Below are 16,991 nucleotides of genomic sequence, written 5' to 3' on the forward strand. Positions count from 1 at the left end.
CCCAGGCACCCGCTCACCAGTCCCGCCGCCCTGCCTCCCTAGCACCGGGGTCCCTGTCCCTTTTAGGCTTCCAAAAAGCACTCGCAAAAAAGAGAAAAAAAAAAAGGGGGGAAAAACGCGCGATTTCCTCTGTCCTCAAGTGCCGGTCTCAGGCACCCGCCCCCCGGTCCCGCAGGGAAAAACGCGGGATATTCTTTGTCCTCAGGCGCCGGTCCCAGGCACCTGCTCACCAGTCCTGCCACCCTGCCTCCCTAGCACCGGGGTCCCTGTCCCTTTAAGGCTTCCAAAAAGCGCTCGCCAAAAAGAGAAAAAAAAAAAAAAGGGGAAAAACGCGCGATTTCCTCCGTCCTCAAGCGCCGGTCTCAGGCACCCGCCCGCCGGTCCCGCAGGGAGAAACGCGGGATATTCTTTGTCCTCAGGCGCCGGTCCCAGGCACCTGCTCACCGGTCCCGCCACCCTGCCTCCCTAGCAACGGGGGCCCGTCCCTTTAAGGCTTCCAAAAAGCACTTGCCAAAAAAAACTGCTCAGGTTTCTTTCCACCCGCTGGGAGCCGGGGGGAGGGGCGCTCGGGTCCCGCCGGGCCGGGGCTTGTATCTTAACCCCTTCGCAAGGCGCTGGGTTCTTGCAGGTGTGGATGTGGTCTGGATGTTGTCCTGTGTCCTGTGGTCTCTATTTTAGGAAGATTTTTCTTTGGTATATTTTCATAGCTCTATGTGTTTTTGGGAGGAGATTTCCACTGCTCTACTCACGCCGCCATCCTGGCTCCGCCCCACAATTTAGTTTTAAATGGAGTTTGTTTCCAATTCATCTCCGTAGGGAGAAAAAGCCCACTGACAACGATGATAAGCAACAACTAAAATTTAGTTAGGACAAGTGTCATAGTGTACCTATGCAATTCTTTACATCTTGACTATAAATCCTCTGTTTCATTGTGGATATACGGTGAGTTGTGCTTCCATTTTTACTGATCTTTTAATCAAGATTTAAAAGTGCTCGGTGTCTTGCGTCTCAGAGAGTTTGGCATAGTTAGACTTTTAACAACGTCAGTCCAGACTCACAGACAACCAGTGAAAATAATTCCAAGTGGCAGATTAGACACCCCCAATCGCCACCATTTCACTTTAACTTTCGAAGTCCTTTAAAACATGTTTACATCTCATCCTCTATGTCTGCCCCACACAAAAGAAGAATTTTGTAAGGACTTGTATCGTATGTCCTGGTTGTAAATTGTGCCCTTTTTTCTCTATGCCTCTCTCAGCCTATAAAGTTGTGTTCCTAAAGAGGAGGGAGTTAACACTGGTATTCCCCCTATTCGGTCCTGAACAAAACCAGACGTTGCACTGCGGAAAAACAGCTGGACTGACACAGTTCAAAACGGCCACAGAAGCCAAAGAATAAAGGAAGACACTCAAGGCTCAGTAAATAGGAATTCTGTAGCTGAGGGGAATTAGAGCAGCAAGTGGAGCAGCCGGGGTGCAGAACTGCTGGAGGGGCTCGCTCTCACCCCAGGCATGCAGTGAGCACTTCCTGCAACTGGACGCCCTGGGTGCCTCACTTGCTGCACCCTCGTCCTGGCTCTGTTCTGGAAGAAACGTAAATTAAGTAAAGGCAATAAAATGCCTATGAACAGAAATTATTTCTGTATGTTTCTACAATTTTCCATACCACAAAGTAACTTTTCAATATTTCTTCGCCAGCAGCGTTGCCTGCCTGTAACGATAATGCAGAGAAATCCCATTTTTCCAGGGAATGAAGGTATCACAACCGTGTTGACTCAACGGGAGTATGGATAGAATGGTTTGTTGTACGTCCCAATTTCAGGGGGCACTGTGAGACAACACGTCCAGGCTGTGGTTTGGAAAATGCTGCAGCCTGAATATGCACTAAGTGTGTGTCCTTTGGCTTCATTATTAATTGCTCTCCACTAGTAGGAAAGTACATCAAATCAACAGAGACATAAGTAATATGCCCAGAATTTCAGAGGAGGATTGGGACCATACAGAGTGATTCAGTTCAACCACTGTTGCACAATAAGAGACCAGGTGGGACACAGGATACGTAACGCACCCAACTCAAATTCCTTCGTCATAACTGGAACAGCAACACGTCTCAATTCTCCCTCTTGGGCTTTTTCTACTATAATCAAGCCGACCCTCTCCTTGGACCCTAGACCATTTAAGATTCTTGTAAACAAAAGCAATAGTAGCAACAATGATAACAAAGACTTGCACCAGACCTGTTTAAGGCACCAGTATCTGTTGGCTCACACAGGGGTATCTCTGCCTTCAGGTGCAGCTGGATTTAAGGGCCCAAACAATGTCATCAGTTCCTGTTATCTCCAGCTCTGTTTGGCTTTGCTGTCAGTCTCTACGGATGAGCGAGAGAGCTGCCAGCTGGAAAAGTTCTTGCCTTTTTTTCAATAGGCCTTCCACAGCGGTAGGCGGAGTCTCGTTGGCTCTGGTCGGATCCAATACCGTCTTGGAAGTAGTGACCAGGACCAGAAGGAGGCACTCTTCCAGTCAGCCAGGCCTGAATCCCATGCCCACCCAGAGTACAGAGTCCACAGCACGTGAAAGACTGCCTGAGTGGCACTGGGACACTTTTCCTGAGAGATCGGGCAGCGGGTGGTACTTTCTGAGCGAGAAGTGCCCACGTGGCCTGAGGGCAGGTTTCCCTTCTACCCCACTGACATGATAAATTCATCCCCCTCCTCTCCTTCCAGCTCTGACTCTGGTGTCTCCGTCCAATAGCCGTTTTCTTTTGCATCGCTCATTTTAAATGTTACGAGGTAAACAGTGAAAAAGAATCGAATGGGCTTGACCCTGCTGGGTGTGGGCTTGTTTGGAACCCTGATCTTTTCCTCTTCCCGCCTCTGCCTTTGTGACTCTGCCCCATGCCTTGCCCACCCTGGCCTCACAGGTTCACGGATGAAGAATTTTGCCCTGGATGACCCACACCGTAGGTCTCTCACTGACTTAAATCATTTAGATGATGAGACTGGGACACTGAGTTGATATTTAGATGAGATTGTTAGAGCTGATGCTGAAATCGTTAAGCCCTTGGGGGATCTTGGGATGGGGTGAAGGTATTTTGCACCTGGAAGGACATGAATCTGGGGGAGGGCAGGCTGTTATGGATTGAATTGTGTCTTCCAGAAAGACATGTTGAAGCCCTAACTCTTGGTATCTGCGCACGTGGCCTTATTTGGAAACAGTCTTTGCAGATGTGATCAGGTTACAGGGAGGTCATACTGGGTTAGGGTTCGCCTAACCCCAATATGACCAGAGGCCTTATAAGGGGGAAATTCATACATGGACAGACACAGAGGCAGTAACAGAGATAGAGCTTGGCCTGATGCTTCCTCAAGCCACAGGGCATCTGGGCTCACTGAAAGCTAGAGGCAGCAAGGAGGGATTCTTTCTTCGGGGCTTTGGAGAGAGCCCGGCTCTGCCAATGCCTTGATTTCAGTTTCTGTGGCCTCCAGAGCTGAGAGAGTGAAGGTCTCTTGTTTGAAGCCCCACAGTTTGTGTTATTTCATTATTGGCAGCCCTTGGGGACTAGTACCGATTCTAGCCTGGCAATCGGTTTACTAAACGAACTATCTGTTGGATTGATGGCCATCAAAGCCTAAGTTAGAAAATGTGCAGACTGTCTGCAGCTCCTGGGACATGTCACCATCGCCAGCTTAAAACTTCCATTAGTCACTACGTGGAATATAAACATTTTCATTTTCCTTCTCCCTAATGTCCTCAGAAATTCAGATGTGAGAAAAATCATGATACGGCTCCTTCAAGCACTAAAATGATACCAAAACACTTCCCACACACAAAAAAAAACACACCCAAAGGATTCTTCAGATAACAGGAATGATGAAAAACATTACATACATTATAATAAACACTGCTAAGTATTATTTTAAACTGTATTCTTGGAGAGATGTAAGGCACATGGTATCAGTTTCAGGAGTAACTATGCTATTTCACCTTTTTGTGATTATTATAATGAGAGCGATTAAGAGAGCAGTCGTCTAATAGCGGCTTCACCAAGCTGATTGACAGATGAGAAGGCAGATGCACAAATGTGCCTCCGGCATCAGCTGCTGAACAAAAGGAAGCCTGTGAAGGTGGTGTCGTCATCCTCGTCGGCAAACAGGCCGTTAAACCTCTCCCCGCCCGCCGCCTGCAGCCACACCTCGTCCCCCAACTTCAGCTGCAGCACGATGCCCCCAGAGGCCTGGTCCTCCGAGCTCATGTACCCGTCCTTGGTGTGCAGTAGCTTTACCCCATTTTTGACCAAAGATACCCACACATTCCTGGAGAAAACAGTGATGTGGTAGGTGAAGTAATAGACCCCGGCAATGTGGCAAGTGAATTTCCCTGTGGCTACGTCAAAATGGTTGAATTCGTTATACAGGATTCTGTCAAATCTCACGGGTGCGTCTGAAGGAGGAAACTTGCTCAGCACCGTGAGCCCCACAGTGAAAGCACTTTTTGGCAAGACTGGCGTCTCGCCGATTTTCCCTTTTTCTCCTCGATCCCCTTTCCAGCCTCTCATTCCCCGGACACCCGGCTCACCCTGGGGCCCCCAGGGTCCCACTTCTCCCTTGGGACCAGGCTTTCCAATAGGGCCTGTGGGGCCAGGCAAACCCATTGGGCCCGAAGGTCCGATGCTGCCCTGCGGCCCTTCTGGACCAAGGGGCCCCACATCACCTTTATTCCCCTTTTGCCCTTGGAGGCCAGCCTCTCCTCGGAGGCCCTTCTCTCCCATGGGACCAACGACTCCCTTCGGCCCATGTTTCCCGGGGGGTCCTCTGGAGCCTGGGTCACCTTTGATGCCTTTGGCGTCAACTCTGCCATCTGCTCCTGCGAGAGAATGAAGGAGGAGATGGTCTGTGAAGCACTACCTTGTGACAAGCAACTGTGGTTTTTCTATTACTGGGCCTACAAATGAGATAAAGCGGTGTACATGCTCAGTATATGCTCAGGGTTTGAAAATTAATTCATGCCTGAATTGTTCACATACACACACATGAAAAACACCTTTTGACTCCTGTCTACTAAGTTAGTGCCAGGTTTCACACTAGGAAATACAAGTCTTTACCACCTGAGTCTACTCTTCGGCCACTGAACACTGCCAGTCCTGGACAGGACACATCTTTTAGAACAGGGATCTGCAAAAGGCAGATGAGCTCAGGCTACTTGGAGGGAACTGACACGCAGCCTCTACGACATGTGATGTTCCCTAAAAAGTCCTCACTGAAGTGAACACTATGCAACATAAAGCCTTCAGCTCTGCACGTAGGTGGCGCTTCCCTGTTCCTTCCACCCTGACTGGAGAGAGGTGGTAACAAGCACGGATTCTGGAGTTAAACACCAGGATTCTATCCTGTCTCCACCACTTATGCACAATGGAACATGAGGCCGGCTGGTTAGCCACCCACCCTCTGTTCCTCGTCTGTGAGGCTGGGCTAATAATGCTACCTCGTTATAGGCAGTGCACGTAGAACAGCGCAGCCCTAAGGGAACGTTATACGTGTTTGCCACTTCTGCTCCCCACAGTGACAGCTGCCAGAGTCCCCTGCCCTTCAAGGGCCACCCTCTCCCTGCAGCATTGCCAGATGCCCTGAACCAGAATTCAGTGTCTCTCCTCAAAGCTCATCCACTGAATCAGGCTTCAGCAGCCAGTGGCCATGGGCCAGACCCAGCCTCCCGCCTGTCTGCAGAGCCCACAAACTAAGAATGATTCACATTTTTACATGGTCACAGATAATATTCCCCAATACATGAAAGTTATATAAAAATCGAATTTCCGTTTTCATAAATAGAATTTTGCTGGAATACAGCCCCACTGATTCATGCAGCACCTGTGACTGCTTTTTGTTGCAATGACAGGTTGAGTAATAGAGGCAGAGACCATGTGAGCCTAATCTGGTCCTTTATAGGAAAAGTTTGCCCATCTCTGCACTGAACCGTGAGTTCTGGAAAGCAAGAACTGTGTCCCTTTACCACCGGGTCAGCCTCAGAGCCTGGTGAAGACTTGTCCTCGGTGAGCACTAAATAATTATGGTGAAATCACTGATAGTTCAGAATCAGAGCTTGATAAAATGGAACAATTTCTGACCCCGCTCTCCTTTCTCTCCATTCATTCCATCCTTCCCTGGACCACCAGGCTGTCCGGGTTCTCCTAGGTGGAAAAGAAGAAAATAGACAAGAGTTAAAATTCCATCTGTGATTTTCTTAGACGTTGGTCTCAGTCAGCAGTGTAGACTGCAGAGTCCTGGGGTGACCCCAGTGCTGACACACTCTGCTTAGAGCCATGCAGGGGAATGAGCAGCAGGGTGCTGAGCAGTGTGAAAGAAGGGAGTTAGGAAAGGAACTGGGTGGGCTCCCCACACCCAGCCCCAGGGAATGTGCGGGCAAAGGACACAATCCGTTTTCCTCGGGGTGCCGGATGTTGAAGCGCAGGGTGGCTTCCTCACGTCTCCTCTGCTGTCACTCTTGCGGAGAGAGGTGGAGGGTTTACTACAGAGGAGCCGGCAAGGGCGCAGTTCCCCCCAGACTCCGGCTTCCCCCACAACAGCAGACACCCTGTGCTGCAGCCCCATAGACCCTGCTGAGGGTGACAGGGGCAGGCCGGGCCAGGTTCCAGGTCCACAAAGGACTGACACGGGCAGACTTGTGTCAGCGATAATGCCTGGTTCCCGGGGATGCCAGGCAGGGCGGGGCGCCTGCGCCCCCAAGCAGATGCTGGTGCCGTGGGGCTTCTGAGCCCCAGCGACCCCTACGTTCACCTCCTCCTCTCCATCCCTCTCACCCCCCTCACTGTCCTGCTCCAGGGTATAAGCCTTCCTTCCCTTCCTTCTTTCTGGTTTCCTTGCTTAATTCTCAGCTCTCCATTCTCTACAACAGGGGACCCCAGACTTTCATGACCATGCACCTCTAAGTAGCCAAGGGAGCATATGCTCCGATCCGTGTTCATTTGTGTACTTACAAATAATGTGCAGGTGATGTTCTAAAAATGTGTTTTATATAAAACACACTCATGAATACATTTGAAGAGGGTAAGATAAAGATGAAGTTAATTTTTAGTATGAGAAATGTGGCTGAATATGCTTCTAAGAAACATGTTATATATAATATATATAAATTCTATACCAAACACATACGCTGTGAAGAAATACGTATAACTTGAAAGAACGGATACTAATGTGGAAGAAGGAGAGAGGATCAAAAGGAGGGAAAACAGAGAGATTTGGTGTTGGATATATGAGCATTTGTCTCTATTTTTTGTCTATCTTTTATGTCCTTTTGTGTATATAAATTATTTTATACTAAAACTTTTTATATTAAAATTTCATCTATTTGGAAATAAATCACACAAACACCGCGACTCTTGAGTCAGAGAGAAAGAAGGACACCAGAAGGTGAGACTCGATCACCTCATCCCACCCAGCTCGGCTGGCTGGAAGTGTGCTGAGCTGCAGAAACGCTGCCTGGGGACTGCAGCTAAGCATGCCCAGAGATTTGTAGAGACAGCTAGACTGTGACTCCGGGGGCCTGAGGCCATGACTCTTGCCCGACTCTCAGTGGGCAGAGTGTAAATCAGAAGCTCTGAAGCTGCGTGAATGATGAGCACAGAGGACGGCTGCCCTGGGGACGCCGCTGCTTCCTGCGTCTGGAGGGCAAAGGCTTTGAGTTTTGTGCAGACTGGGTGGGGGCCTCCAGAGCCAGGCCAGCTGCCAAGGAGAGCATTTGTGAAGAAATGGGAGGCATTCAGATGCAGCTGGACAATGACTGCATTGTCCACTCCAAGGAATGGTGCAGAAGCAGGTCCACCAAAAAGCCACAAAGAAACCTACAGGAAAAAAGCCAGCATCGGGCCATCTTCCTCAGAGGGCACCAAGGTCAGGTTTGAATGGTGCCAGCCAAGTGGTATCTTCTGCACCTCTTCTCCCTGCCCAGCCCTGTCTCTGGGCTGTCCTTGCACTGAGGAAGGAGAGTGGAAGAGAAAGGTGGAGGAAGTGTGAAGACACGTACACATCCTGTACACATGCACACACACTGTGGTCCCCAAGGTTGGGTAGAAGAATGGATTTCATTACGATTGAGGTTTTGCCATTCGCTTGAACTGGCCTTTTCACAACAGAAATGAGATAGGTCTAGTGCCTAAAAGGGACAGGGACGAACTGGTGATGCCATGAAGCAGATGCCATGAAGCAGACTTGTAGGGCGATGGTTGGAGAGAAATGACATTGCTGCTTCCTAGTGACCCTCTGCCTCAAGCACCTATCCAATAATCCTGCTAGGCCACCAAATGCCACGAGCAGAGAAACACCTAGAAACATCCAGACTTCCATTCATCTCAGGCAGACCTCCCACACTAAGTCATGTGTTCTAATACTTCTTTCTCCCAATCTTAATAAAGGCTTTTTAAACACCCATATCCCACAGTGTTTTTGGACAAACCATTAATTTTGGTCCATTCTGAAATTGCTGTGTATTATTTCAACCATTTTTAATACAACCAGAGGAATATCTACTCTTCTGATACGATTAAGTAGTCTCAAAAGAGGCTTCCGAAGGTTTATCCATCCTTAAGGCATGGGGCTGTTTTTATACTACTTAGTGTACTGCTGAAAAAAGTATGACAGTTAGTATTCATGTTCCACAGAGTCCTGATGCCTGATTAATTGGGGTGCTTTTTTCTATTAGTAACTGATATGTCCTGGTACAATTTACAGTTAGGATGAAGTTCATTTTAATGAATGCAAGTGTAAATTCATATTTACACTTTAAGACCCAAAGTCTTAATAAGGTTTTTGCTCTGCTATAGTCACGTGGTGCTTGAAGGCCTGCATTATCTGGCCCACCTTCAGTTCTCTGCTTCTTTGCAGTTTCTTAGGCACCCACCTGTTTGTGGTGGTTCCACATTATAATCTGAAAACTCCCCCAGCCAGGGCCCAGACACCTGCAACGTGCCAGAGCTCACTGAATATCTGAACACGTGAGGGCTCCCGGCCTGGTGTGCACACCGTGGGGCTCCCGTCCTTCCCACGGGACCCACTGCATGCCTCCCAGGACACGTGCCCATCTGCAGATGGACGAAGTGAGGCCACCCATGCCAATTCATATGTGAAATATTTTTAAAGCTCAATTTTATCTTTTAAAATATCAATAGAGGCTTTGATGTTTTCTTCCTGTGCCAGACAGACCAGGCTGCTCATGTCTTAGGTATGTGACCTTACAGTCAGACCAGGGTTCAAGAACCCTGTTCGAAAAGTAAGCCTCTCTAATTAAGCTGGTGTCACGGAAACCATGCACACATCCTGCCTTTTGCAAGATCTTCTTCCCGGGGGCTGGATCCTGTCCCCAAATCCCCAAGCCCTGGGGCAGGTCCCAACATACGGCATAGACACTTAGTCAGTCACTGCGTGGCCTCAGTTTATCACCCGTTTTTCTGTTCTCTGTTGCTCTGCATCATCTGCTCTACAACACGGCAAGTCGTCACCTCTCACCTGCGCTGTTGCTGAGTGCAACCAGGTCCTCCCACAGGCCCGTGTGCGGGGATCCATCATGCCTATCATCTGAAGCAGAAAGACCTGAACTCCTGACAAGGGTCCAGTATCAGAGATGCTGGCTGACAACCAGCCAGCCCCACTGGAGGAGGAAGCCCGTGAGGCCGGGGCTGCTGGGCCCCCGGCGCCTCGCTCTGAGCCTGGCATGGAGCAGGCTCTCAGTGTTTCCTGGGTATGGGTGGGTGAATGGAGGAGGGGTGAGCAGGTAGGTGATGACTGAGTGAGGAAGGCCAAAGGGGTGCACGGACAAAGGAAAGGGCAGCTGGAAGCCGCCGTGGGCGAGTACCTGCTTCCCCTTTGTCTCCCTTCGCTCCGTCTCGCCCATCTCTTCCAGGCAAACCGTTGTGACCAGGATTCCCAGGGATGCCAGAGTGCCCTTGCCTGCACGTGTCCTGGGACGCCACGCTCCCTGAGCAGACTCCCACAGCAAGCAGGAGCCACCAGGCCCTCATGGTGACGACAGAGCTGAACTGAAAAGGGGAACACACATTGGATGGAGAAGCCCTTGTTGCTGGGGCTGCAGGCACAGCCTGTGCCCTTGGCAGTGGGGAACGGACCCGCCCCTGGTCAGGCTTGGACAGAACGGCCGGGCCAGGCAAGGGCGGAAGCTGGTAGCGGGCAAAGCCACTCACAGTCGGAAGGAACACGTGTGATCGGGACACCGTCAATGGTGAGTGAGCAAGGGGAAAGCCGATTCCAAGCCAGGGGACATTTCACTGTGGGCAGAGCATTTGTTTGCAGCCAGAGAAGAGTAAGACTTCACTCACAGGACTGCTGTAAAAAACAAATTTGATTACAATTTTGCACGACGGTCCATTTTGAATAGTAAAACAAACAGAATGAGCATTTGATTCAGCGATCCCAGCTCTGGGTGTGCACGCAGAAGAACTGGAAGCGGGGACTCCAGGAGACACCTGGACACCCATGTTCACAGCATAACTACTCACAACAGCCAAAAGGTGGAAGCAACCCGCCTGTCCCGACACAGGAATGAGTGGACAAAATGTGGTATTATCCATACAGTGGAATATTATTAAGTCTTTAAAAGGAAGGAGATTGTGACACATGCTACGACCTAGAGGAAGCTTGAGAACAGTATGTTCAGTGAAATAAGCCAGACACAAAAGGAAAGATACTGTATATAATTCCATTCCTGTGGTCTATCTTGAAGAGGCAAATTTACCGAGACGGAATGTGGAGTGGCGGCCGCCAGGGGGCAGGGGAGGGACGGACGGGGAGTCGGTGGTTAGTTGGGACAGAGCTTCGGTTTGGGAAGATGATGCTGTGGAGACAGACAACGGAGAGAGCTGCACACAATGCGAATGTGCTTAGTGCCCCTGAGCTGGACACTTACAAGTGGTGAATGTGGTAAATTTTATGTTATGCATAGTTTACCATCATAAAAAATAAAATTAAACTTAGAAAAACAGTGTAGTGTGTTGCAAGTGGTCCTTCGATGACTGGCTGCACTCTTCGGGTTAAGGTTTTATTTTTACAGGAGGCCACTGGGAGAAAGGGCATGCAGTTGGAAAAGGGCACTTCCAGCGCCCCCCTCAAGTTATTGATTTGCTTTCTAACCTCATCAAGAGCCAAGACAACACTGGGGAGGAGGTGGGGGCAGGTCTGAAGGAGAGGAGTTAACTAGATAAAGCGTACTAGACAAAAAAACCTCCCAGGCACACCGGGCAGCAGTATGAAAACACACATCTGCAAGGAGCCCCATGGCCAGGCACATCCCCCCATGGTGGGGCACCCAGCCCCTCGCTTTCATGGCACCAGTCAGAGTATCAAGGGTATGTTCATTTACATGATTGTGTAACTAAAAATCTGGCTTCCCATCTAACTGTATTGTCCTCAGTATTGAACCTAGCCCTTAATATAAAGTCTGGAACGGCAGGTTGAATAAATGTGTTGAATGAAATGAATGTTACCACGGCAGATACCTCAGGACTTACAAAGAAATAATGACAGAAGGCTAGTGCACTTGCTCAGAATCCAGACCCTCACACAGGGCTGAAGGCCATGCACATCTGTGCGGCCCTTTGGAAACTTTGAGAGAAAAAAAGTCCATGTCTTTGACCCAGTAATCCCTAAAATTCTTAATAATGCAAAATTTGAGTGCCAGAGATAATAACCACAGCCTTACACGTAATAGGAAAAAAGTGTATACTACAGAATGTGCAATGATAAGTAGTTCAGTAAGCAAAATATTATGTAATTAGTAATTATGAAAGTCATGTAGAAACATGCAAGTGTAATTTTTTAAAAGTTGACTTAAATGCCATGCACATTATGACTGTACCTATGTAATTACATATGCATACAGCCAAAAACTAGAAGCAAATATATCCAAATAAGCATGGCTGCTTTAGAATGCTGGGGTCATGGGAGTGTTTCCATTTGAAAAGATGCTTTTTTACAGTGTCTATAAAGATATTTCTAGATACATGTATTTTTAAAACCAGCTGGATTCTGTCATCTATACAATTATATATCCATCTAATGGAGCCTCTAACACATCACAGGGTCCAGTCTGATGCAAACAGAATATTTTTGGAAAAGGAAATACAGATGTTTCCCTTTTAAGTCACAAACTTATGCCACTTCAGGAAATTGAGTTGAACTTTCCTAGAGCTGAATTCCGTAAGTAATGTACACCAGCCTCTTTTGTTTAACTCAGAAGTGGCTGGTAGTCGTCAAATCTAAACTGCAGAGATCACCTCTGTTAGGGGGGCTATGTTTTTCCTTTTCAAATATTTTCAAAATGTGTGCTACAATTATTCCAATACTAAAATGATCACAAAATCAGGAAGGTGTCAAATTGGAATAAACTCCGTAACTCTTTCCCTAGTTGTGCCCACTTCACATAGGCAGGGATTTTGTTCAGCTTGCTCATCCCTCATGCCCAGCATGTAGACAAGCTCCAAATGACTTTGAATAATTGAAAATGCTTTGCTTCCAAATAAGTGGTGAAAAGAGTTGTAGCATTATCTCTAATAAGGAAAGCTAGAAGAGGGACATGAGGAATTGGACAAGGAAAATACAAATTATATTAATATGTCATCTAAAAAAATGAATTACATGTGTGCTGCTCACAAACCCATAGGTTGGATCCTCAGGCACATGAGTTCAGCCACAGTTAATATGCTCAACTTTTAATTCCTATCTGGTGTTTCTCCAGAATGTACTAGAACTAGGACCCACATTCAGCTCCCATCCTTCCCAGCCACCCTCCCTTCCCCACTCCCTCTTCTCTTATCCGGATTGCTGCTCCCACCTGCACCTGTTCTCCTCCAGCACCTACACTGGGGATCACATATTAGGCACCAGCCTAGGTTATCATTTTTTGAAGATAGCAGCTGCATCTCTCCACTTTCTTGTTTTCAACATCACAGTAAAATACTTGTTGAATGATTGAATGAATGAAAGAAAAAGGAAAGGAGGGAAGGGAAAGGAAAGGAAAGGAAAAGAAGGAAAACGAAAAAGAAAAAGTATTATCCTAGTTCTCACTGTGTGCACATCACCCCACAGGAAGGTGACTGGGTATTAATCGAATCCTGTCAGTGCTTCTGGTGGAGAACCCTGGTTTCCCCAGCACCTCTTCTCACCTTCCTTCAGGGAACAGAAATTCTAGCTAGCATGTGGCTGCCCACAACAGACTACATTCCCCAGCCTCCCCTGCAGCCCAGCTACCACCATGAAACTAGAGTCTAGCCAGCAGGAAGGGAGCAAAAAGGATATGGGCATCTTGGGGACTGTGACCTTAAAGGGAAGGGGTGTGACCCTCTTCCTGTGACTGAGGTGTGCACGGTGGCTCACCACCGTGCACACCTACGTTAGACTCTCCAAGGGACTGCACTTGGGGGATAGAAAAATCCTGGTCTCTGGGGACTGCACAGACCAGCCCCGCCCTATCAGCCCAGTTCTGACATGAGGAAGAAACGCATGACTAACTTGCTTAACACACAGTTTGGGGTGTCTTGTACATACAGCTAAGCCTGTATCTTGATGAAGTCAGGACTTCTACTGTCAAAGATGTAGGCACACATCCAGTGAGGAAGGTTTATGGGCATCTATAATCAGTTAGCCCCATAGCAGAGCTGCTGAGAACTCACTGGGAATACAAACCAACAACATATTTAAAAGCCAACAGTAGTCACTGCCTTAGATAGATCAAAATAATCAATGTGAATGGATGTAGTCCTTCTGCTGAGTGTTGAGTTCAGCCGAACTGCTGGCATCTTGTAAAACTGACCTGCTGACATGGTTAGGGGCACCAGGACACAGTCTACAAATGACTTTGGAGACCCAAATAAAATATTTCTGGGTTGTCTCTCCTAAACTTAACTTATATTTCTCCTTCACTGTTGGATTTCTTCTGATTTTCTACAAGGACGTCATAACCAAGATGAATGGTTTCTGCACTTCAAGATTCTTAACTTCTCCCCACTATGATTTAATGAAGACCTGCCTGAGCCCAGCTGGGTAATCTTTACTGGGTGTCCAAATCCCCTCTGGGCCTCTGCTTCCCTGTGCATAGAGAGCAAGGGATGAACTGATCCCCGATATCCCTCCTAGATTTGAGTTTAAAAATCTAAAAATCTCAAAGCTTTTTTCATTGACTACATTTTCTTCCATGTGCTCTATACATTGTGCACTTTATGCATTTCTTCTTCAACATATGTTAAGGGCTTGTTTTTAAACTATGCAATGTAAATAAGTATAAAATAAATATAAAATATACACATTAACATTTGTGCAAAATGTGAGCTTCTCTAGAAATTTCTCTAGAAAGGTCTGCTCTTCCTGTGATTTATTCCAACCCTCCTCCCAACCTGTTTGCAGAATCCTGGCAGAAGAATCTCAAAATCTGCTTTTATCTCTTTAGTCCCTTGCTCAAAAGTGAATTTTGGAACTGGCTAACTCTTTTCCTACCCCAAACTCTATAGACATCTGCCTACTTTGCAAACAACTAAGCAGGATTATCACACATTGATAATAGAACAGTTTGTTGTAGACCTCAAAAGCCTTGAGTTGAGTTTAAAGGAATTGTTTCCTAATGCACTTACCTGAATCCCAGGGCTGCAGGCTGCACTCAGGTGCTGCGCAAACCAGGAATCAAGGGCGAACTAAATAAAATCGCACCTTCCTGCCACACAATTCCCTTGTGGATATATCAGCAAAACAGCAGGAAGGGGAGGGAACAGAGCAAAGCACAAGATGTGTCTTGGAAGAACTTCAAGAATGGCAGCAACACTGGAATCAGGTAGCATCTTCCACTTGTTCAGAAAACTTAGCTCCTTTTTTTCCCGTCCTTTTAAATAGTGAGAGAGATCAAGGTACACCTTGACGTGGAGCCTGGAGGAAGGAATCCCCACTGCGGGTTTCCTTCCTGGAAGTACCATCTGTGCCCTTTCCTCGCTCAGCCCCTCGGCGGACCTTGGGTCAGTTACGGGCCAACAGGACAAATCTGCAGGCGAACAGGTATTCGGACTCAGCCATTAGGACCGACATCACTAACTAGGATCTTTCAAACCTCTGTATGCTTCCTTTCATTGGGGCATTTGTGCACACGAAATCTAATGCCCATCTCTTCACGCACACACATGCCTACCTGCCACTGAGAAGAACATGGTGAGGCTACGTTTCCAATGCCATATCATCACTGATTTTTAAATTTTCCTGATCAGTGTCCATGAACACTGACTTCTAACTTAAAGATAGCCTCAAGAGGACAGGTGCGCCCAACACGGTGCCTCGCAGGCACCCAGCCCTGAGCAGATTGCAGAGGCCACTTGACAGTGGTGTACATGGGGCAATCCCATTTAAAAGAGGTACCTCCCCCACCCACTGCCTCAGTTTCCTCATCCATAGCAGGGCAGAGGCAAGGGTCAATAGTGTGCGAAAGTCAGGCTGGTTTCTCCCGGTTCTGACCTCCAGTCCTCCCTTCTTGGGACCCTGGCCCCCAGTGGCCGTCCATGCTGTCCCCACCGGGTTTACCAGCTGGCCCTTCCCCCTGCTTTGCCCGCCTCTCCCACCCAGCTCACCCCCACCCCAGGCTCTGCCCCCATTCCCTTCCTCCAGGCTGTCCTCCGTGGGGTTCCCAAGCCCGTCCTTTCCAGCTGCCCCCTGGCTCACTCCATCCTGCAGTCTGGCCTCCATTGCTCCTGAGGTGTGCAGTGCACTGCACTAATGACTGGACAGAGCTGCCCAGCACTCTCAACACTGAGTTCCCACCTGCTGCCCGCCACACTGTCCCAGGATGGTACTGGGCCCACCCGCCGCCCGTGGCAGACCCTGGGAACCGCCATCTCCTCTGGACACCCGGGTGCTGGCTCAGAATCCCACACACCAGCCTCGCTGTCCCCCTGGGCGCCGTCTCCCACATCGTCTCCCTGCCTTGCATTGCACCTGTCCTTTCCTCTGCCACCGCAGTGAGCTGATCTGGCAGCAGCTTTCCTGCCCTTAACTGCCTACAAGCCCACCCCCACCCTCAGGACCCTCCTTCCTGGGCCACCTCTTGCGGGACAGTCACCAGAGACGCTGGGTCTCCGAAGCCCTTTCGTAACGCCTGCACCCTGCTGTCGCACAATTCGCGTGGGGTCTTGATTACACACGTGTCTTCCCTCTCTGACCACGTGCTCCACGGTGTAGGGCAGGCGGTACATCTCTGGGGGGGCATCTGCACCACGGCTCTTCTGAGAAATCACACTGCTCTCCAGATTCACTCGGAACCATGTGTTGGCCGTGGAAGTTACCTTGTGAGAGGCAGACTTTTGGGTTCCTTGTGCTTTCACCCTCCTCCAGGCCCCTGAGATAAGCCCTCTCTTTCAGTCCAGGGTGCCAGATCAGCTTGAGAAGAAGGTGGATGTTAAGAGTAAACAAAAAATGAGGACTAGCTGCTTGGCAACCTTTATAGGAACTGACTACAGTCACAGCAAACAATGGGCTATTTACTTTTCTTCTGAGCTGTTAGAGAAGGAAATTCTTATCTACCCCACCCCCCAAGGATAAGTAAGCCAGCCTAGGGCCACCAGCAGATCTGAGTGGGGGGCCTGATTTCCTGGGGCCAGCTGCTGTGGAGTGACAGGTGTATGAAGGCATGTCCTATGTTCTGTTCATTTCCCTTCCACTGTGAGCAGCTAGAGCAGCTGCTACAAAAGAGGACTTCTCATCTCCAGTTTGGGTTTTATCTGTCTTAATCCAAGTGTTCCTGACATTTTCCAAGTCAAGCGGCACCTCTCAGTCCCCTCAGAGTCGTCTGTCTTTCTTTGTCCCACCAGCTAGCCAACCTAGCTAGAGGTTTGATCCAGCTCAGTGACGGATGAGTCTTTACTGAAAAGAAGTCTACTGCTGTCCAGCATTTATAGCAGGCAATGAGCTACGAATTCCATAAACCCTCCTAGGACTCATTCTC

The 16,991-nt window shown here is 48.5% G+C and overlaps 1 protein-coding gene across 4 annotated transcripts; it reads right to left on the reverse strand.

Moving 5' to 3' along the window:
- Positions 1–873: 873 nt before the first annotated feature.
- On the reverse strand, positions 874–16,930 carry C1QTNF9 (C1q and TNF related 9). Of its 4 annotated transcripts, none has more exons than XM_017641275.3 (5): positions 16,333–16,930; positions 10,207–10,348; positions 9,861–10,044; positions 6,121–6,183; positions 874–4,862 (listed from the first exon to the last, which is right to left on the reverse strand). In XM_017641275.3, exons 3-5 carry the CDS (start codon positions 10,024–10,026, stop codon positions 4,093–4,095), a joined length of 999 nt encoding a protein of 332 aa, XP_017496764.3. In that variant the 5' UTR covers positions 10,027–10,044; positions 10,207–10,348; positions 16,333–16,930; the 3' UTR covers positions 874–4,092. The 4 variants fall into 4 exon arrangements, with proteins under 4 accessions (XP_017496764.3, XP_017496766.3, XP_017496765.3 ...); XM_017641277.3 differs by lacking the exon at positions 16,333–16,930 and adding an exon at positions 14,644–15,405 and having other exon boundaries at positions 10,207–10,345; XM_017641276.3 differs by lacking the exon at positions 16,333–16,930 and adding an exon at positions 14,644–15,405.
- Positions 16,931–16,991: the final 61 nt, after the last annotated feature.

The sequence above is a fragment of the Manis javanica genome, chromosome 1, assembly GCF_040802235.1.
Source record: "Manis javanica isolate MJ-LG chromosome 1, MJ_LKY, whole genome shotgun sequence".
Lineage (NCBI taxonomy): Eukaryota > Metazoa > Chordata > Mammalia > Pholidota > Manidae > Manis > Manis javanica.

Bases quoted from the DNA above. Each gene is read 5' to 3' on its own strand.
- C1QTNF9 (XM_017641275.3), bottom strand. From the start codon at position 10,026: ATGAGGGCCTGGTGGCTCCTGCTTGCTGTGGGAGTCTGCTCAGGGAGC. The intron at 6,184-9,860 runs GTACTCGCCCAC...TTTTCCACCTAG, and splicing joins GGGAGACAAAGGGGAAGCAG to GAGAACCCGGACAGCCTGGT. The intron at 4,863-6,120 runs GTCAGAAATTGT...ATTCTCTCGCAG, and splicing joins TGGAGAGAAAGGAGAGCGGG to GAGCAGATGGCAGAGTTGAC.